Source organism: Poeciliopsis prolifica, unplaced genomic scaffold (assembly GCF_027474105.1).
Source record: "Poeciliopsis prolifica strain line A6 unplaced genomic scaffold, Auburn_PproV2 SCAFFOLD009, whole genome shotgun sequence".
Taxonomy (NCBI): Eukaryota; Metazoa; Chordata; class Actinopteri; order Cyprinodontiformes; family Poeciliidae; genus Poeciliopsis; species Poeciliopsis prolifica.
Window position 1 is genome coordinate 6284830 of NW_026562384.1, and position 22092 is coordinate 6306921.

General features: G+C 39.7%; 1 protein-coding gene across 2 annotated transcripts in view; it reads right to left on the reverse strand.

Annotated features, from left to right (window-relative positions):
- Positions 1-14646: 14646 nt before the first annotated feature.
- ctnna1 (catenin (cadherin-associated protein), alpha 1) overlaps positions 14647-22092 on the reverse strand; it is a 71616-nt gene continuing 64170 nt past the window's right edge. For both annotated transcript variants that reach the window (XM_055033967.1, XM_055033966.1), the window contains exons 17-18: positions 17273-17407; positions 14647-16419 (exon numbers count right to left, since the gene is read on the reverse strand). In XM_055033967.1, coding sequence (XP_054889942.1) covers positions 16129-16419; positions 17273-17407 — 426 coding nt within the window. In that variant the 3' untranslated portion in view covers positions 14647-16128. The remainder of the gene's footprint in view (positions 16420-17272; positions 17408-22092) is intronic.

Here is a 22092-nt window from a genome sequence, read left to right on the forward strand (position 1 = left end):
GGAATAATGTGGACAAGATGGCATTAGCTGTGTACGCAACAGCTGTGACGTTTATGACGAAAGTCATTGTTGAAAGAAAACCAAAAGAAGTCTCACTTCATCAGAAGCCATGACTGTGGATTTTATTTTATTTTTTTATTTTTAGGCCAGAAGCTTGTTAAATACACAAAGAAAATCCCAATAAAATAATTTAAATGTATGGGTCCAACTTAACGAAACTCTCATAAAACTCAAGAGATTTGAATACTTTTGGATGATATTTGAGATGCAATATGTCCCTTTCTTTTTTGGAACAACTACAAGTGATTTAAAATCTGACATGTTTTGGTTTTCATGAACATGAAGTCGTGCATCAACTCTCTACACAAAACTGCCTGCACTCCGAACACCGGCGAAGTTTGGGCGGCCACTAAAAGTTTGGGCGGCCACTAAAGAACACGTCTTTTAACTCCCTAAAGATAATTCAAAACAGATGAAACCAAATGGCATGAAAGTAAATGTGTTCAAAGATTAACGCGACCATTTGTTCATCTTCACACAGTCTGGAGGTTGTCTGCCATAAAGCATATACTCATGCAAATGGTTGCTGCTTGAAATGTTTAGGTCAAATCGGTGCCAGACGTTTTTTTTTTTTTTTTTATGATATATTCATAGGCCCACTCAGCGTGCTATAAAGTATTTACAGTAAAGTCTTTTGTAAAGCATGCTGCATTCTGGAGTTCTTCAACTTAGTTGCACAGCCTGGGGCGAGAGCTGGAGCAGCAGGCCTCTGCAGATGCCACACGCCAACAGACATCCACAAACCCAAAGTCAAAATCAAACCAATAAAATCACGCCCGCCTTTGAAAACGGCACGCTCTCCTCGTTTTGCCCCGCACCTATTACTCTGCACTCTTTCCGAGCAGAATCCATAGGGCGACAAAAATTACCCCCGCACAGATGTTTGAGTGTTCCCCCCAAAGTGTTTAAGGCATGATGTATGCCATTATAAAAGCAGCGTGACGGCAGCTGCGTTGTCAGCACTCTGCTGTGCTGCTGGCTGATGGGAGACTGGGGGCTGATTGAGAGCTGGCAGACCGAGGACATGACAAGATAAAGAATATTAAATTACACACTCCCAACAATAATTACATCTTGAATTAGGCGGCATATTAAGAAATATTGGTCCGTTTTAATGATTCTCGGGAGACAACTTCTCTTATTTCACATGGCAATTACATCTCTAAACAATAAATGTTTTCAGGGGAGTTTTGTTGTTGTTTTTTTTTTTTTTTTTTTTTTTTCCACATCCTTGGTTAAAAGGAAAAATTGTTGAAATTTTCAAAACGAACACAGGTACCGTTAGTGGAGACCTGCAGAGCATGCGTGAACAAAAATGCTTCTGGTTCAGTCTGTAAAAACATAAATAAATAAATAAATAAATGCTGCATAATCCCAGTCAGAAATTTTGCCCCAACTTTTGTTCATTTGACACATTTCTATTAGAAATGTTATCTCTGTCTGATCACTGTGAGAGAATTTTGTTGTTATCCATATATGGTCGTGTCGTCCTCTTTCTCTTTTAGTGGGCAAGACTCAAATTGTGCAATTTGCTTCAATATTACTTATTCGCTTTGTGACACAGTTGAGAGGCTGGTTGTTGTTTATCTCTGTCTCGAGTTTTAAATAGTTTCCCTCAAAAATATGTTGACACGTGCAGTTTAAACATGTGCAAACATAATTTAATGAGGCTAAGTAAACCTGCGCCACACAATTTGATCCTACGAATCGCTTTGTGCCACTGAATCAGTTTTAAGGTAAATTACGACTGACTCGGTCATGTGTTTCTTCGCCACACCGTGACAAGCTCAGTCAACTCATGGACAAATCTAATTCTGCTCCCACTTTCCACTGCATATGCAACACACATCCGCATTACAGAAAGTTTCCAAAACCTGGAGCAATCATTGTGAGAATGTAGACACTCCCGAAGCACTGTTCCAAAACACTGCTTCATTTCTGAGCCGCTCTGTGCCCTCCCTGCATCACCAGATATACATACAATCCCTCTGAGTCACTGCCCAAGGTTACTGCTAAAAGAGGTAACAGTTTCACATCCAAACTTCTTCTTAGAGCCGATCTTCCCAGGCAATGTCTCTTTCCAGCAAATAACAGCCACTCGAGTGTGCATGATGGCTGAAATCAAGCGTGGAGCGGAGTACCAGGTCGGAGTACCAGGCTGAGGCAAAGTTCGCGGCACCGTCGCCACGGAGAAATTATTTAGCATCACATTTAATTAAGTCAGCCCACAGAGCAGCTCATTACAATGGAGGCTTGATTTACTCAATGTATATCAGACTGCCTTCCGTTCAGTGGCATTTGTGCCTGTTTCCGCTCAAACTCACCCCCACCCACCCACCCTCAGCGGTGTCACTGTAGGCTTACAAACAATGCAGCATACATGACAGCAGCAATATGGGAGCTGACAGCAGAACAAGAGGAGCTCTGGACTTTGAGATGCATTAGTCTAAATGACCTCTAAAGAGATCGTCTTGCTCATGCATACAATTTTTCCCCCTTCTGAAGGTTATACTTGCCCTTCATGGAATTAATTCATTCTTAATGCACCAGCCGCTGTCTCTGTGATGTTGCTGAACAAGCCTGATGCAACGCACAACAACTGAGGAGCTTTATGCAACCCGAGGAGAGCTAAACGTGAGACCTGACGTGCAAAACGAGGGATTTGCGGAGCAAAATAAAGCCCAGCATGTGTTCTTATCCTCAGCGTTAGAACTTGGGTTTAACAAGTAAATAACTACATGGCTAGAGTATCATACCTTCTCTGCTCATTTTGTCATTTTGTGTTTTTCTACATCTTTTTTTTTTTCTTTTTGCGACCACAAAACTCTGTTCATTCTCATCGATGCACTAATTCAGATTTTATGGTCCCTACACATTTTTCAAGTCAAAATCCGGAGCTGTCCAGATACCCAAATGTAAGATAGATGTGTGGACGTGTGGATGAATAAATTGCAGTAGCATCTTTGCATGTTTAACCTTGCCAAACAGCTAAAGCTCATGATATATGGTGTCTGTGACAAATACTTGATGTTCCATGAAATCACCTACATTTTCTCACACTTAGTCCCACACATTTTTAAAGACGTCGGCATATATGGAAAGGTGTGACAGCAGCTTTACGTGTACATCAACTTCAAGGTTGTCAGACCCTATCCATGCTAAAACAACGAAGATAAGATAAGAAATTTTTTAAGTGCCTTTTCCGAAAAGTTCCCTTTTAAACACATAATATCTAAAAAAAATGTATCCATCCATTCAAAAATAATGCTCCAGCCTTTATGTGCAGGAGTGGGAAGTAAATTAACTTGTGCAAGTGCAGCTTAGTACAAGGTTGTTTGCATAACCTAAACTTTTACCTGAGTTTATTTTTATTAAAACATTTCACTCAGTTGTAGTATATTTCATGTCTGTAAAAACAAAGACAACACCAGAAAAAAAACGACGCCGCTGGGTCAGTGATCAGATCGCATGGTGTTGCATCATCAACTGCACGCTTACACTCGATGCCATAACGTAGATGAAAAACAAAAGGATGTTTGTTATATTAACAATTATATTCTAATGTTGTATGAAAGTGATCTCATCTCTGTAATCTGACTTGTGATGCAGTTGCGAGATTATTGCCTCTTTCCAGCACCTATGCTCGTCTCGTAGAGATTTTTTGCGGTCCGGTGCGAAACAAACAAACTGCAATTTGTCATCATCAGCATTCTACAAATAATTGATGTGCTCTTCTTGCCCACTTCTCTTGTGTTACCATCTTTTACATTTTGCATTGGCACCCCACCTGAGGGCTGAGTTCATAAACCACTCGCATTTGGGAAAAGATAATTTAGTCCAACACTACAAAAAAGTAGCAAATTTTGCGAACAGAGGTAGCTCTCTGGGTTGAGATGGAGGAAAAACAACAACAAAAAAAACCCAGAACAAAATAAACAATTTGACAGACATGAAGGGGTAGCTTTCACTGCGGATGCAGCTGGGAACTAGGAGGGATTAATAAGTGAAAAATGAGCTGCATGCTTCGATGATGCACCACGTTTGCCTGTGGTACTTAACATGCAGCAGCAGGAGTACGCGGCAGCATCACTCGAAAAAGGCCGATTAGCGACTTATATGTTGATATCACACCCTATCATGCCTAATTCTGACTCCATCAAAACACCTCTAAACTAATAAATTGGACTTTATGCATATTCCTGGCTGAAAGTCACAACTTCCCCCGGTAGCCATGGTGACAGAGGCAACTGCTCGACTGGTAAATCATCTCTTTCTGAGGGAGATCACAATGCCGCATACCCTCCCAGTAATAACAACCCCGCTCCTTTCATCTGCGCTGTGTTGTGTTTCAGATCGTCTGAAAGTGGAAAGCAGGCAGAAAGGGAAGCCCCGCTGTGAGCCCTTTGTTTCACCATCAGGGCAACACGCCGCCCCCTCCCCCTGACCCCCACTCCCACCACCACACCCAAGAAAACACACACGTTTGTGGCCTAACTAGCTCTGGTACCAATTAGCCACAAATCACAGAGCGCGTTTGAAAATCATCACCAACTTTACCTGTAAATAAGACAGATAAAAACGAGCAGGTCTTATGTAGAGCTGAGCAGCAGACTACATTAGGCGATTGCAATGGACTTCTATCGGCATTCTGCTATGATGAGGACTCAACTAACACACACACACACAAACACGCACACACACGAACACGCATGCACACAGACAAAACTGTCCAACCTTAAGCAGTGAACTATTAGGATCATGGCTTCTCTGCTAAATGACTCCGTCATCTTGCTAAGCTTTTTTGCTACTGCAAAATAACTCCAGGCATTATTTCCATCATCTTCTTGGCTTTTCAAGGTCCTCAAAGACTTCAATAAAAGAAATAGTTTTGCTCTTCGAAATAACAATAATTTTACTAATGAGCTTCTTAACAGTACAGACGTGACATCTATAAGCTTTTCAGCACTCTCACACAGCAAGATAAAAGACTATATTAGTATTAAGAGCTGTAAAGAAAGTAATTGCCCTCACATGGATTTATTCTGCTGCTGCTGCCTTTTGTCACTCTTTAATGTCTAATATTTTCAAACACATATAATTACAGAAAGATAATCTGAGTAAATATAAAATAAGTCTCAAATGATGACGTTATTTATTAAAGGGAAAACTATTTGGACCAATCAGGTGAAAAAGTAATTAAGTTGTGTTATGAATGACCAGTAATTATGAGTTATTGGGATAGTTTTTGGTTGAATTTTACTAGTCACAAAGAAGTTAAAGTATCAAGAAATCACCTAAACAGAACCTATCTGACCAGCGATGTACACATATGGACAGTAGGAGGCAATAGACCATCTGCCCTTTTAGTTCTGGACAAAAAAGTGCCCCTCTGAAATCTTTTTTTTTCTTCTTATTTTTTTAAAAGTGCATTACATATGAAATAAATTATGTTCCACCTGTATTTGAAAGAAAAAAAATCTCACACTATTAAGGCAGCTGTCGGCTACATGTGCTGCACAAGGTGGCCGTTATTTTCCCACCTGCCTCCCAAAATGTCTGTGCACGTCACTGGGCCTGACAACATGAAATAGGCCAACACATCATGTCTGATCTACTGAGTATCACAGTAGAAGAGAAACAAAATCACTAAGCTCCATCAGGCTGCAGATGCTTACAATGCTGCGTCAAACTGTAAAGATGGATTTACGTCTTTGGAGCGCCAATGAACAGCATTGAGAGTTTAAGTCTACAAATGGAGAAAATGTCAAACTATTCTGGGGGGTTATTACCTTTTCACATGAGGTCATACTGGTTTGGACATCTATTTACCCTTAATAAATTTAATCCTCATTTAAACATATGCTAGCATTTATTTGATCATTTGAAACATGTAAATGTGTTTGAAAAAAATAAAAATGGCAAAAACAAAGAAAATGTGCAAGAGAAAATATTTTTTCGCAGCTTCGTTATCAATAGGTCACAAGCATGTTTCCCCAAGGTACAAATCCAATTAACGCTCTCTCCAGCTGCTTTGTGGAGACCCCCACCATGAAACCCTCCTGACCACTCAGATCCACGTACTGTAGGTGCGCAAATGGCTGGGCTGCTTCATAGCCTGTTAGCACACGGGAAGACATGTAGGACTCATTCCCTCAGCCTCTGAATGCAGAGAATCTGTCTGGCTATTTGATTAATGTCGCAGCTGGGAGCAACATCTAATTGCAGAAGCAGGATAAACACTTAGTCAGAGAAAGGAAACGGTGCAAATCAGACCACTCCCCAGAGTATAGAGGAAGGAAATTGGTTTAAGGATGAGACGCAGGCTTGCGTACCAATGCGAAGAGCCTGTCAGCCCTCTTTTTCTCTCTCTCTCTCTCTTTCCAGCCCTCTTCACCCCTGCTGCGGCACCTTTGATTCAACTTTTCACTGGAAATTGGGGTAGTGACACAGCTCCCTTTTTCTTGCTCTTTAGCAATGCTCGACCAGCGAGCATAAAGTCCAACCCTCTGATCTGACTGTAACCGATGACTTGAGGAGATATAAATCACACTTGAATTGCAGCCCTGAGATGTCAGCCATTAAAATACTGTGCTGTCTCAAGCGGGGAGCTGGAATACATATGAAATGATTGGTAGTCATCCCTGCTGCGCGATACAGCTGGATTACCTCATGCAAAGGTGTTCGGCTGTATGTTTAATATCAGGCTCTGTTTAAATAGCTGTTGGTACGAGTTTTTCATAAAAGCATCAGCACGAGACAGAGCAGCACAGCTTCTCAAGACACTACATTTGTCTGTTTGCAAATGCAGCACATTGCAAAAGTAATCAGCAATCAGATTCTGTGGGGATTTGAGTTTTTCTGTGCATTTTTCATCATTAAATCATCATCTGTTAGTGGATTCTCTGAACCTCCCTGTGGTCCTCTGTGGTCCACTAATTGTGGTCATTCGTCACCCTCCTGTAGCCCCTCATCGTCCCCAAAAGTAGGGGGCGACGAGTTCCCCTGAGGAAGCCTCCTAGTGCCCCCAGAGTCTCCTTGTTGCCCCCTGGTGCACCCGAGTGCACAGATTTTGTGAGATAGGACCCACATGAATCATGCAAATATTTCTTATGTCTTCCAAAGAAATCAGGGTTGGGGAATTGCACAAATCATAATTGTCATGTGGATTTCTGCAGCTTCTCATGAGTTAACATGAGCCTCTTGACTCCTTCTCGTGGCGTCCATAATATTTTGCTGTTGTCGATTGTGTAAGAGTACCTCTATATGCAGATGATGCATTGAAGAGCTCTAGAATCTACCTCCACTTCAAGCTTCTCCACAATTTTATGTCTGACTTGTCTCCTGTGTTCCTTGGTGTTCATGATACAGTTTTATCTCTCCTTTATTGTATTTATACTGAAATTAAAACAACCTGTTGAACTTTAGCAATTCAGATGCTTCTGAAGGCAATTTGCACAGGATTATGTTGAAGGGTCTCAGAGTAAAAGGGGCTAAATACAAGACTATCTCGCTTTTTCTTCTATTTAAGAACAAAATTTCGATGTGGAATTTTAAAAAAAAACTAAGTGCAGTGCTTTGAGTACTCTTTTAAGGCACTTTAATCCACCAGCCTCGGCTGCAGATGAAACCGTGCCACAAGGAAGGGCCTGAAAACCACAAATCATTCCACCCAAAAGACAATTAAAGAGCAAGCAAAAAACATTTTGCATCTAATTACATCACACAAATTATCCCAGACAGAACATACCGTTCACCACAGCCATTTATTCCCAACGCGCTGACAGCAGCCTTCACTGTTCTACTTACAGTGTTGTCTCTCTCCGAAGCTTTCCGCTGTGAAAGGAGTTTTTAACATAATTACCTCCGTCATTCCCTCTGCTGGTACTCTTACTTCCCTTTTTTCTTTTAGGTTTTGTCATTCCTTAGGAGCTGATTGTAAGAGCGAATTAAAAATGAAAAGATTGTGCTCTTTCTAAGGCTGCCAACGTTTCACTGGATTACATGATGTGGAGCTCTGCTGCGCGTTAAGGGAAAATAAATATCCTGGGCTGCGCTCACGATGCAGGAGAGCTCATTTTATGGATCTGATTTGAGGAGCAATTTTATCCAAAGGTTAAGGTATGAAGGAAGGTTTAGTGGGATCATCAGCCGACATGGCTGATCTTAATTTCACTCCTGAGACAGTTCCTCTTTACAAATAGAGCTTGTCTTTATTGTGAGTGTCGGCCCGGAGTCGGTGTTTGATTTATATTCATAACAAAAATGTGCTTTCATGCTCAAATGGAAGTCCAAAAATGTTTTTGACTCTACAGAAGTGGAAAATAACTGGGAGCGGAGTCACACATGCAGAAAGACATACTTTAAATAACTATGACAAATGTTAAAATAGCAGTAATATACATACTTATTTTAGTAATTCAATTTAAAAAGTGTCACATTTCACCTGGACTAATTACACATAAGCATTTGTCTCTGTTAAGTTTGAAGATTATGGCTTAAAGTTGATGAGAAAAGTTAATATTGTAGACCAAAAACAAACACTTAAGACACTTCAGCGGCGTCTCTGGTATGTGGTGGCTCCATTTCTTGTGAAATTACAAGACAACTCTTGATATGGACATTCATCTTGAGGCTGAGGTTATCAGAAACTTGCTGCTGCACCTTGTCCTACCACACTCTTTTACTTTCCACCCGTACGTGTGGCTAGAGCTCTCTGTGATCAGCCAGCTCCTTTAGAAATTACATGACCTAATTGCTTACTTATGCCGTTTGTTGTGCTTGTCAGCCTGGACAAATCAGCTATTTCCCCGTGAATCCCTTTCCAATTAAACTTTCCAAATTGATGGCCTCTTATTAGCCATATTCATCAAAACTAACAGGAGTAAAGATTTCAGTGGATGTATGATTTGTGAGTACTGTGAATAAGCAGTCCATTGATATGCAATGTATTGAAAGGGAATAAGTATTTCTATTTATCCTTCTGCCCTTCAGGTAACTAGTTTTTGCTCAGCTTTTCATCTTTTTTCCCAGTATATTTGCCATCAGAGGACATCTGTAACAAATCCCTGTTCAAAGAACCTCCTGCAGATAAAATTGTTATTAATGTGTCTACTTCTTTTTCTTTTTGTTTTTTTTTTTAATATTGGCAGTCTGCAAAGGTTGAACTAATGAATACGGGACAATGTTTGGAAGACCTTGAAACGAGATTAAACGCAATGCCTCCATACCTCTAAGTTTTGACTTTGCTCTGTAATTATCCTCTGATAGCTGAAATGGAAAGCTTCTCATGTCTAATGGCTTCTCTACAAAGTATTCACGCGCTGAACAACAGGGCCTCTCTGTGTGTTCGGAGAGCATCAGAAGTCCCAAATACCTGACAGCCTATCTTCTGTGTCCTGCTGTTCTCTTAGATCCTGCGAGAAGCTGCTGACATTTTAGTGAGGACTGCTTCGTTTGACCCGAGGTGTGGGCTTTACCGCTCCTTTCAGAGAATCGTACCTGCTATTTATAAACTCCACAAAACCGAGCTCCATCTGAAAACATCAAATGACAGAGAGGTGCTTCAGAAACCCGCTCTCTACGGCTTAGTTCAATAAATAACCCCTCACAAGGCCCTGCACTCTACTGACTATGGATGTTCAACTCTGAGTTTCCTTCCTTCTTTCCATCCTCTGTTTTGGTTTTTGTTGTTGTTTTTTTTAAATAACGCGCATCCCTGGCACCCAGGAGAACTTACGCTATTGATTAAACTGTCGTGCTTAACCACTGTGATTGATAAAGCTTCATTCAAACATGTCATGCAATGACAGCGGTTTGAGTGATACAGCACAACACAAATAGAGCAGGGGGGAGGCGTGTGGGTGGAGGGGGATCAGCAGCTGGGTCTGTGACACGAGGAGCTGCTCAGCATTGTCAACTCTGTGTCATATTTGCATTCAGAAACCTCACACAAAGAACAGAGCGTTGTTTTCGCTCTTCAGGCCCTCGGCTGATTCAGGTTCCCCGATTCGGAGCAACAGAGGGGAATCCATCCTGTTATTATCTGAGCCTCCTGTGGGAAATCCTTATTTACACGGAGAGGACCACAGAGAAGCGTGGTCGGTCCTCAGGGCAGCCGAGGAGGGTCATGCTGTCATAAAGTGGGATGAACCAGCAAACAAGGCTTAGCTTGAAAGACATGCCATCTTTTGTGAAACTGAATCATGTCAAATTGAAAAACTTTTGCTGTCTTGAAAAAAAAAAAAATGTAGCACCAGATTTATCACCTCGACACAATATGCTGATGATGTTTTTAACTTTTTACACAATTTCATTTAAAAAAGCCTTCTGACATTCCATAAATATATTTGAAGTCGTGCAGAAGTCTTAATAGCTACATTTGTCACTTTGACAGGGTTGCAGAATTGAAAACAGAGCTTTGTCATGTGTGGAGAGCAGTGCGAAGGGCTTGACTTGAATCTGAGCCATCGTGGTTCCCAACGCGCATTAAAGCCATTTCCATGCATAAGCAGACTGAAAATTCATGTTAAGAGAAACCAGGGAAAGAGGACGAGAAACTAAACAAAACATACATGCTTTAATGAGAAATGCTTCAGATTTGTGTCGTGTGGCTCTGTGGATTTAACTTGTTTGTCAAGCACACCACAGATGCTAGATTGGACTGAGATCTGGGGAAGCAAAGGGGCAAGACAACACCTCAAACTCATTGTTGTGCTCTACAAACCATTCATGAATAGTTTTTGGTTCACAGCAGGGTGCATTGCTCTGCTGAAAGAGGGCAACGCCATCAGGGAATTGCCTTTTAATGAAAGGGGGGGTATGGTCAGCGTCAATGTGTAGAAAGGTGTCAAAATAACACGCACAAGGATGGCAGGACCCACGATTACCCTGAAAGACATTTCTCATAGCATCAGCTGCTTTGGACTGACTTTGGATTTAATGCATCCTGGGGTAACGTGTTGCCCAGCTAACTGCATATAAACCCATTTATTTGCAGGATTTTTTCTATATGACTTGTTTGGCCAGGCCGCCTACTGCCTTTATTTTTGCCTACAACCCGACTGGTCTGTAGCTATGCAACAGACTGGAATGCATTGTCTTTTCTGACTGAATTTATTCAATATTTATTGAATATGAAAAAACATTCCAGTTTTTGTTGCCAACTAGATGGTAAATTCAGTAGAAATTATTAATTTGTATAAATATTATAGCACATTAACTTGGCTATTTCTTATTTAGAAATAAGAAATAAAAACATAGCCAGGTATGACCCTGACCCCCGGACATTAGCAGTACTTCCAGTATCATTCCTGGTAAATGAACAAAATAGTCGGCGGCCATTTTTAACTTTATCAGGCAGTGCAGCATAAAAGCAGAAAGTGCAAACTTGAATTCAATTGTATTGCTTTTTTAATCCTTTCCCCCTTTTTTTAATGGTCCAGCACCAAACTACATGTTTATTGAAACATGCAAGGTTTTGTGCTGTAAGTTATATAATGTCGCTGCTAAGTTTCTCTACTCTTCAGCCGCCACAAGGGGGCGCTTGTGCCAACACTGGTCCATGCTAGTTAGATTTTGAGGTTTGGTATTTCTTGAATAGAAACAAGTTATGTAAGAAGAAAAAAATGAAACAAGTTATATTAAAAATCACAATGAAATTGAATTATTTCATATTTTTTTTGTTTTTTTACTCAGCTACTCACAGAACAAACAAATATCCACTTTTGTAAAGACCAGTTAAATGAGTGATGCCAACCAGACATGTCAAAGATGCTTTTTATGAAAAACAGCGAGAAGGTCTGACTCTGTGACTCTTAATTAATTTCCTTTGTGTAGTTATTTATTTATTTAGTGTTGGATTCAAAAGAAAAACAAACAAACAAAAAGGAGACAATACTATTTTTAACAACAAAAAAAAGAGGCAACCTGCAGTGTAGTAGTTTACAAAAACCTTGGCTTGATTAATTTGCTGGCGATGAAAGAGGAAATAAATTAAGCAATTTAATATATGTTCCCTTACAATCAGCTGATTGTCACCGGTGTGGACCTGGATGAAGAAAAACAAGCTCGAGCTGCTCTGCTGGGGCAGTAATCAGCACCACATGAGACTGGACAGCTCCACCTGGGGCTAAACAAGGTTTGAAATCAGCCCCCAGTGGACCAGGAGGGGAAATATCATTTAAAGCAGCTGCAGTCCAGACCCCGTTGGACTTGGAAATGTAATAAAGTTTAGTCGCTGCTAAAGAAGTTTTCCTCCTGCTCTTTAGGTTTTACTTGGTTAGAATAGACCACAAAGTAACCGTTTTTTCAGGTCTTATTATATTGACTTATTAGGTTCCCTTTCATGCACCGGTTTGTTCTTGTCTGTTGTATTTTCGTCACGCATTGCAACTTGATCAGTTTACACCAGCGTCTGGTTTCAACTTTAGGGAATCTAATCTGTCTAAAGTTACCCTCTGTTCGTTCAGTCAGGTCGCTGGATTCTTCACAAAGATAATGTTTTGTCATATTGGCTCACAAATATGCAGAAATTGTTTCTTTCGAAAGTTATTTTAGATTGCCATTAAGCCTTGTGCTACTGCTACAGAGGTTATGACAGGAAAACAGCAGAGTTAAAGCCCACACACCTTCTGGTTCTGTTTGGTTGAGCTTTGAATGGACTTGTGTGATTTTTAATTATTTGTATGCAATTTGCAGGTAAGTGTTGTGCGTGTGTGGAGAGCGGTGTGATGTACGTTCCATTTGCCAGTAAAATGTAAGACTCTGAAGATAAATAAGGTGATTCCAGGTTTTTTGGGAGCCCCATAATGAACTAGGCTTGCTGAGAAACCCGTTGATAAAGAGCCATCGTTAGTGCTACTGAGTCACACTGTGCTTCTTCCGCTTTGAGGTCAAACGCTTTAAGAAAGCTCTCCACGGTGGTTCTTTCCTCCATGCAAAAATGCAATGAGTAATGACTCGTTTAGCTGGTCTAAATTTTTATGTCCCATAATATAGTCTTTGGAGGGTATTCACTATTTCTCAAGACATTAAAGGTTTTAAAAATCATTTGAGCGCTGCAAATTTGTATCAGGGCCCCCTGGTGTTTATTTCTGCGTTTTATCCACCTCTGTGGGCCCGTTAACTAAATATGCAAGTGTGCCTTGCATTTGTATTCAGCCTCCCAAACAAATAAATTTCATTATCATTCGTTTTGTTCAATCGTTGCTGGATAGGAGAAAAGCTGGTGCTTGTTTCCAGGTCAGCAGTCTATCACAGCTTAATGCAAAAAGAAAAAGGCCAATTCAGAGGTCTAGGGTTGTTAGTGCTGAGAATCATGCTCATGCACACACTGCTCAAATCCTTCAATGCGCTTTCTGCTAGCCTACGGGTGATATTCTAAATGCTCAGGTTTATTAATTTTGTTTGTAGACAGTTTTATATATAGCTTCTGTTTTTATTTCCCTTTTGTGTATTGTTTTTGATGGTCGTTTTATTTTGGTTAAAATATCTTCCAGTTCCAGTGTGGAGTGCTCTTGACAAAATTACATAAATGGTCGGAGTGCACAAACTTGCATTATTAATTAACAAATTACTTCAAAACAGTTCCAAAACAATTTATCACCCAGTAAAATTTGGAGCCATTTGGTGACAGTTTTAACAAATTTTTATAAAACATCTTTATTTCTCCCCACTTGTCGGTTACTTGCAACTGATATTCGAAACTTAAGCAGTGTTGGAGACATTGGTAATGTTAAAGAAAGACAAGCATTAAACAGAAATGATTATATTTATATTCCATTTCTCAGACCTTATGCAAAATAGAGAAAATGTAATCTCCGCTTCCATTAGCTGTAGCTACTTAATCATCATAAACACTTGATGTAGAAAATCACAGTCGAGTTTTGCTGATTGAAACTATTCAAGTTTCAGGTTTCAAACTGAATCAAACGTTAATTTTCATGAGATGAACATTACATTTTTATTGTGATGTGAACTCTCCGGCCATATGACTCCTTACCGTCTTATTGGTTGCAAGTTCTTGAAGGCTAAAAAGCCCGACAGAAATCTAAAACGATTAAAAACGAGCTGGAATATTTTTTAATTGAAGAAGCAACGCTAGATTCTGATAGAAAACTGTGACGGAGTGAAGACCTGAAGGTGTCTTCTCAGAGTCCCTCCTTAACTTTCTCACCGCAACCCTTCAAGAATTAAACATTTTGTTCCAAATTTCGTTGCTGCAGTCGCTACACTTTGACTGCAGCAATGAGTCAGCAATGCAACACTAAACGAGCCACTTAACGATAAAATGGGAACATTTTTGATGAGAAAATTAACCGCGGCACTAGAGCATCCCAATTACATGTTGAAACAGCATACTGTAGACTGCCCCCAAGTCAGTAACAAAGACTACAGGGAGATATTCATATATAATTAATTGTTATGAAACAGTGCATAGTTAGTGGGAGAAAGTCACTTGAGATGGCTTTTAATTTCCAGAAAAATCTAATATAAAACAATAGATCAGAAAATCTGAAACAATGGCAACAGACTGCAGAACCTGAAAGCATGAGGAGTGCAGTATGTAAGAATGCAAAACCAGACAAATGGATTGACTTTGTTTATTTAAGATAGATTTCAGGCACATTAATATAAGAAATGTATGCACTAATAAGTCGGCTCTCAATAATAATAAAATCCACAGCAAAGTATTTCGACTCAAGACTCAAACCAAACAACAGAGCATAATATGGGGAAACAATCCACTGACATTTTCTGTTTTGGAGTCCACCTTCAAAAAGAAAAGCTCGTCCAATAACCTCACATGTCCCTCCGGCTGGAGTTCAGATGTTATCAGCAAAGCAAAGGTCCGTCTCCAAGACGAGAGCAGCAGAATCTCAAAGCGCTGCTGTGGACCAACGACCTGCTCGAAAGCAGAAACCTGCACGACCCTCTGCACCTTACAGCTCCACCCCACTGGTTTTAGTTAGAAAGAAGAAAAAAAAAACATTACAAATTAAAAAAAAAAAAAAAAAAAAAACAAGACTTCGTTGTAAAGCTATCATCTGGAAAGAATAAAAAAAAGATTTATAGTTTCATAAAGAATCTGATATAAAATTTTAGTGTTCAAGCTCAAGGACAAGAAGTTTAAAGGCAAACTCTACACAGCAAGTACAAAATATTGATCCCGTTAAATTGAACTTATTCAGAACGTGGAGATGTTTGGTCTCACTAGTAAATGAAGCTCATTGGCTTTGCAAAGTACTGACGCACACTCCGCTCATCCTGCAGCTCTCTGAGCTGCTCCAAACTCTCAGGAGTTCGAGAAGCTTTAAAAATGAAAAGAAAGAAGCTCCACAGTGAGCAGCAGTGGTGTCAGTTTGAATACATGACGTCATAAAATGAAACAAACAGCTGACAATGATCAGGATTTTAGATGAGGGTTTTAAGAAGAAACAATTTAACTGTTCAAATGTTAAAGCAAAGACACAAATCTGATAAATTTAAAGTTATTAAGCATTTAGTGGCTTCTGAACATTATTTCAGGATTTATAAATGCAAGCACATATAGAAAAGGCCTGAAGCTGGCTTTTTATGGAAGATGAACAACTGAATATCTCACTATTAGGATTAACAGCTACTGCGTAAGAAAAAAAAAAAAAGAACAAGAGAGTAGCTAATTTTGCATAGCTGATATTTGCAGTCTGTCAAAAACATAATGGAAAAACCTTACAGCCCCAGAGTTTTACTTAAATGTGATCAAAAAAATTTAATTGATCAAAAACAACAACAAAAAAACTTGGAATTACTTTCTGCATCCTCATTTCCTTGTCATATAAATGAAAGAGGAAAAAAAAACAAATCCTGTCCAGTTGGTTTCCCTTCTGACTGCACTTTCTACAGAAGAGACGGTTAATGCTGCAGATTAAAACAAAACTGAAAGGTAGGAATGAGGCAGTGGGGGAACACAACGGCCCAAACGAAGAAGCTGCACGAGCAAATGACAGCTCTTTGATTTGACTGAATAAAAGGCTCAATCTACGCTAAACTTTTGGGTTACATACTGACGGTTCTCCTCCTGGGGCTTTTCTAGATGCTATCCATGGCTTTGAACTCGCTCAGAGCCTGCACAGGGCTGACATGCTTCTTCTGCGAAGACCTCTTGACTTTGTTGGTCTGCCCGTCGTCCTGCTTCTCTCGCTTCACCAGCGGCTTCTTCTCGGGAGCTTTCATTCTCCAGGAGACTGCGGGCATGTTGAGTGCCTCCATGTTTTTGTTCTTTTGGTACTTCGTAGAGGCGACGTAGGAGGCCTTGACAGTGGAGACCACGGCGTTCATCAAGTTCTTGGCTGCCTGAATCAGGGACATGGCACTGTCCAGCTAAATCGAGAAGAGAGAAGCTGTTAGTATCAAGCAATTGTGAAAACAAAAGGTTTGCTACGCTACTTTTTAGTTCACGCAATTTGAATTCATGTAAATTGAAAAGTAACTTGCCATCCCTCTTAATGACTTCTGGTTTTGGGCCAAAAACTTAAAACTCAGACGTATGCAGTGGAGGATCCCTGGCGTCTGGCGAGTTTCAGAATATTTAAAAAGGTCACCCTAATTTAATCTGCTCGCTTAACAGCTCCAGAGACACTTAAAAAATGCTGGAATAATAGTCTTCTCTGTGTTCCTTTAGGAAGAAGGGCAAAAATCACGACACCCTGCTCACTCAGGTATAGTAATGTAGCCATTTTAAACTGGAGAGTAAGTGCTTAATTATTGCTTAAAGGCTTTGAACGTTGTTAAGTTAGAAGGTGGGAAGGTTAGAAAACATTTGTTGAACACAGCCGGGCACGTTTGAGACATTTCTTCCTTTTTTGTGGAAAATAATCAGCCTTTGTCTTTAAGAATTTGACATGGATTTTAGTAATAAATGAAGCTTCATAAAATAAGCAGTGCGTTCAATTTAATCATAATAAATGTATGAAACAAAAATCTGTTTATGCCACAAATTGCAAGGTGAGCAACCGTGAAGCATCAAGAAAACAATGACTGTCCCGTCTGCTATGGAAAGTTGAAATGTTTTAATTTATCAGTCACTTTGGTTTGTTAAACGGTGGAACATTTGAAATGGCATCGCTGACTTCTTCTGCACTCATTAAAATTTGTCTATCAGCATGAAAGAAAATTATGCTTGGTTAAAAAAAAAAAAAAGAAAAAAGAAGAAGAAGAAAGAAGCTGGACTAACCCCAGAGACAACCAGCTCTCCTCCCAGGTTCTGAACTTCAGCTTTGACTTTACTGCAGATGTTGAGCTGATGGCAGTACAAGGCGATGCGCTGCAGGTAGGCGAGCAGATCCTGCTTGCAGGAAGAGTCGGGACACTGCGGGAGAGACAACAAAAACACCGTTAAATAACGTGGAATAACACATTTGCACATCTGAGTAAAAATTATACATCTTCAGCTGATTTTAAAGAGGAAAAAAATAATTGTATTTTGTAGCTTTTGTTGCAGACACACTAATATGCATATCTGTGTAGTTTTTCATTCATCTCACACTTTATCATGATAAGATAGTAGCAGTGTGACAGGTAGACACCCACACAATGAGCGCACTCGGAGCCAAAATGACAAACACACGCCCACAACCTGCTGTCTTGTCTTCACAAGGTTACAGTGCGATCACTTAACGCACAATGCAAATTGTACGACTGGGCAAAAAGTGCTGTCAATCAGCTGCTGGCAGGGGGCATTTCGCTAAAGTCTCTGTTACAGTAGACGGGAAAAGGGGAAAACAAACAGGTAAAGTTCAAAATCGCATGCTTGTTGGAAGAGAATGCAAAATTGTGTGAAGATATGAATGAAGTGTTGGAGAAAGAACTCAGCTTTGTGGTATTACTTTTGCCTCAATGCAGTTATGGAGGAAAAAAAAAACATGTCTACTGTAATTACCATTTGCCACCATTATTTCTTGAGTTTGGAAACCCAATTAAATCTAGATTATGAATTAATTCATTTCTTTTATTTTTTTTTATAATTATGTTTTACAGTTTAGCCATTTTTTTCCACCCAACAAACAGTATCCAATTATAATTTATATGCAATTTTAGCAGTTTGTAGGAAAATATTAAACCCCTTTTATGAACCCAAAAAAATGTAAAGTAAGAATCAGTATCAAATGTTTATTGCAAGAGTAACTTGTGACCTATACCGATTCACCAAAAACATTCTGACTCCTTGTTCATTCATGCTGGTCTATTTTTGTGATGACGGGAACAGAGGTGCTTTCAGGAGGTCAGTCTTAGGTCAGTTAAATACATTTAATATTTTCAAACACTTCCCTTGAACTAAATAAAAAAACACATTGTTTTTTTGTGTGTAGAGAAATATCTCCTTTGGCACAGATACTACAAAGTCTCCAATAGACATTTGTATTAAAGCCCGTGTTAAAGATCTTTGCACAGAAAGCTGCATACAGAGCAAGCTAGTGCTTGTTCACCTCCAGTCTGAACTGAGATGACTTTCTAATAATTTAGTTTTTTTATTTGCATTTTTTGCATCTTGTAAATTAAAATTTACAAGATTTTTCAATACTTTCATTTTTTTATGTCTTAATTTTTAAGGACTAGCATTTCAGCTCCTTTCTGGTCATTTTTTCCACATTGAGGGGAAGGAAAATGGTGACTCAGCTACTTTGGTCCATCAATTTTTCTTTTTCTGTGAATCATTGGAAAATTATAAAAACTTTGGGGGCCAGCAATTTGTTTGATCACATCCACATTAAATGACTCTTTGCCCTGAGGAAGTTATATTCACTTCATGATGCAAGGCAAAGTCAATTTGATTTGTTTTTTCTTTTAACCATTTGGATTGAAAATCAAAATAAAACTTTGATTAATTGCACCATCCTAGCCTCCTTTATTGTTCAATGCTGATAATAAATAGAGGGCAGCATTGGCATGAAAAAAGCAAAGTCCCAGACCTAAATGAAATCTGTGAGTAACAGAGGGCCAGCATGGAGGCTCAAGCTGTGCCAGACAATGATTTTCACACCGTTTGGTTGGTGATCAGCAGTTGCATTATGAGTGAAGTGTTTTTTGTTTTTTTTTGCAAAGGTGGGGTATAAGGACTTGTGAATGAAATGAAAGGATTTGAAACGTCTGGCAAAATAATTTTGAGTCCTTGTAAGTTGAACCCCAAGTTTGAAAAGCCTCTAAATTCGGCTTCGGGAAAGAGATTCTCAAAAGATGGCAAGGTGTACACAGTCACTAAATTACAGCCAGAACCCCCCCGAAACCCCTACCACATACACACATCAACTTCAAGAAATACATTATCATAAAATCCACTTTAAAGTGGCAGCATGTGAAGAACCTCGTAAATGCATCTCATTTAGCACTGGCAATCTCTTTGAATCATTTTATCTCGTCGTAATTAGACTTGGGCTCCACAGTTTCCAATCCCTTTCCTGGTTAGCTAAACAAGCCCCCTGCCAGCACAGTAATTAGGCCACAGTACTCTTCTTAGCTGCTCATCAAGTGAAGGATGTAAACACTTTGATGGGGGCCTTGGCGCTTTAAATCAGATCAGAATGACCCGAGTCACAAATGCTTTATCAGTAATGATCAACAGACAGACTTTGGTACAGATCACAGCCTGCCAGCTTCTCGCAACATCTACTAAACACACTAGATGCTACAAAAAGATCATGGCTGACACCGCGAGTGACAAGGCCAGAAGAAAATACCGACTTAAATGCCAGTGTTTTTAAGAACTTGGCTCCCTGAGAGGAACATCCCTTAGAAGTGTCACAAAAGTGCTGAGAGAAGGTGAACTTAACAGCAGTCCATCTTTTAATTGCCTGAAGTTGAGAAAAACAGCAGCTTGGAAGATCAGTGCCGCGCAATCGACTCATTGAGTGTGCTTACATGTGTTGAACTATTAGGCATTTTTAAACAGCTAAACAAGAAAATAATGGTCAGAACCAATGCATGCACCAGTTCACCGTATAGACATATAACATTTTGAACGTTACCTTAATAAGGGGAAAAAAAAAAAAAAAAAAATTCACTTCATGATTTTTATAGTTTAAAGTAATTTTAGCGAGATGTCACTGAAAGCTAAATGAGCTTACACCAGCCACATCTTACACAGAATAGAAGTGATGCTGGCAGACAGAAGGGCACTGCACTTTTGGAAAGATAAACATAACTGCTTAAAAACAACTTGGAGGTGAAAGAGACATCCAGTATCACTGTCAGTAAGCTAACACCATTATAAAATTACAGAAGGAAAGGCAAACGCTGCATCGCTGATAGTCCATTCCAGGCTCTACCAAGCTGATAGCCTGGCTAATTCAATAGCTAATTTCAGCTGGTCATGCTTTATAAAGACATCAAGGGCAAAAAGTTATATTCAATGCAATAAACATTTGAAAACAAATTTGTGGATATTTATATTTTTGCTTAAGGGCATGCATAAAAATATTGTTACAGATAACATTTTAACTGTAATGTACTAAACTGTTTTCGTAGCAGTATGAATAATCACTCCTTTCCAGTTTTAAACATCCAATCATTTTCTACATTTGCTTTAAAGACTCAAGTAAACACTTTAGCTTTGATACTTTTACACAAGGTACACATGCTGTGAAAATCTTTCACAGGCCTAAGTACTCAGGACAGCAGTATATTTACCCTCCTTACACAAGCACACCTACAGAAAATGTTTCCGAAATGGAAAGGGAGGAAAGGGAAATGGGAGGAATCTTGTTTTTTTGGACACTTCAAACAGACTACAACTTGTGTGACACATCTAATCCTGCTGAGCACATCGGTATCCCTGGTGGGAGTGTGGAGTGCTCCACTGAATATGGTGGACTCACTACTAGATATGAACCACGCAAACATACATTTATTTATGAACTACCAGGCCAGCATAAGTGCTCATTCACACACATCTAATCAGAGCATTAGAGAACACAGAAGAGTTAAATTATTAATCATTGTATTTGCAAAGTTCTCACCACAGAATATTATTCTGAATATTACTGAGCAGGCTAAGAAAAGAGACTTGCCATTTTATGACGGAAAACTAAGCATAAGAAGGTGAGGGGAAATGGAGCTGGAGGGGTTGATTATCCTACAGGAGAGGACCAAAACATGGCTGCTGGACTGGTGAACAGAGAGGTGGGGAGGGGGAAGGTTATAAAAGGCAAGAAAGAACCAGAGAAGAAAATCAGGAGAAAAGACAAGGATGAAGAGTCAGCCAGAGGGGAAACAGTGTGGAGGAGTAAATAAGGGAGAAATCCGACTGGGGGAAAAAAAAAAAAAAAAACAAGAGGATTCAACTAAAGTTGGGAGGGGCATTTAAGTCAGAGTGAGACAGCAAGTGCGCGAAAAGTGTGCATGCGGAGAGGCACAGACGCAAATGCAAAGACCTGCGATGAGGCTGAATGCAGCAGCCATGCTAATGAAGGCTCGGGGAAGTGTTCAGACGGCAGAGAGCAGGGCACTGTGAAAGCATCACTTGTGCTCATACTCGCTTCAGCTGCTGGCTTCCCTCAGCACTCAGGAAACTCTGGAACGCCGCTCCCGTTGTCACATGCGAATGCTGAAGTTGTACTGAGAGGGCCGAGGGAAATTGCTTTAGTTAAGAAAATGCAACATATTTGCATTTTCTTTACAAATGCAAATATGCAAATCCCTATTTCATTCAATATAGAGATTAAACTATCTTCAGTCATAGTTAAACAACAATACTGCTCAGTAGGAAATTAGCATGTGTGCAACATCTTAACTTGCAGGCCAAATAACATCAGCATAGTGGCTCAGATCATGTGTAGTACTTCTTAAGCCTGTGCCAAATGCTAAATTTGATACAGACTGTAATTTCAGTCAAACTTGTAAAAAATACTGGATGACATAAACTTCAACTATACACAGAAATTTCATTTTTATCAAAGTCCCAGCAAAAAGAGTCCCTTTGGAATGTGTTTGTGTCCAGTTGTAGAAAGAGATAGGAAAGCAGAAAGAGGTGGAGGAGAGACTTCAGCACATAATTCTTTT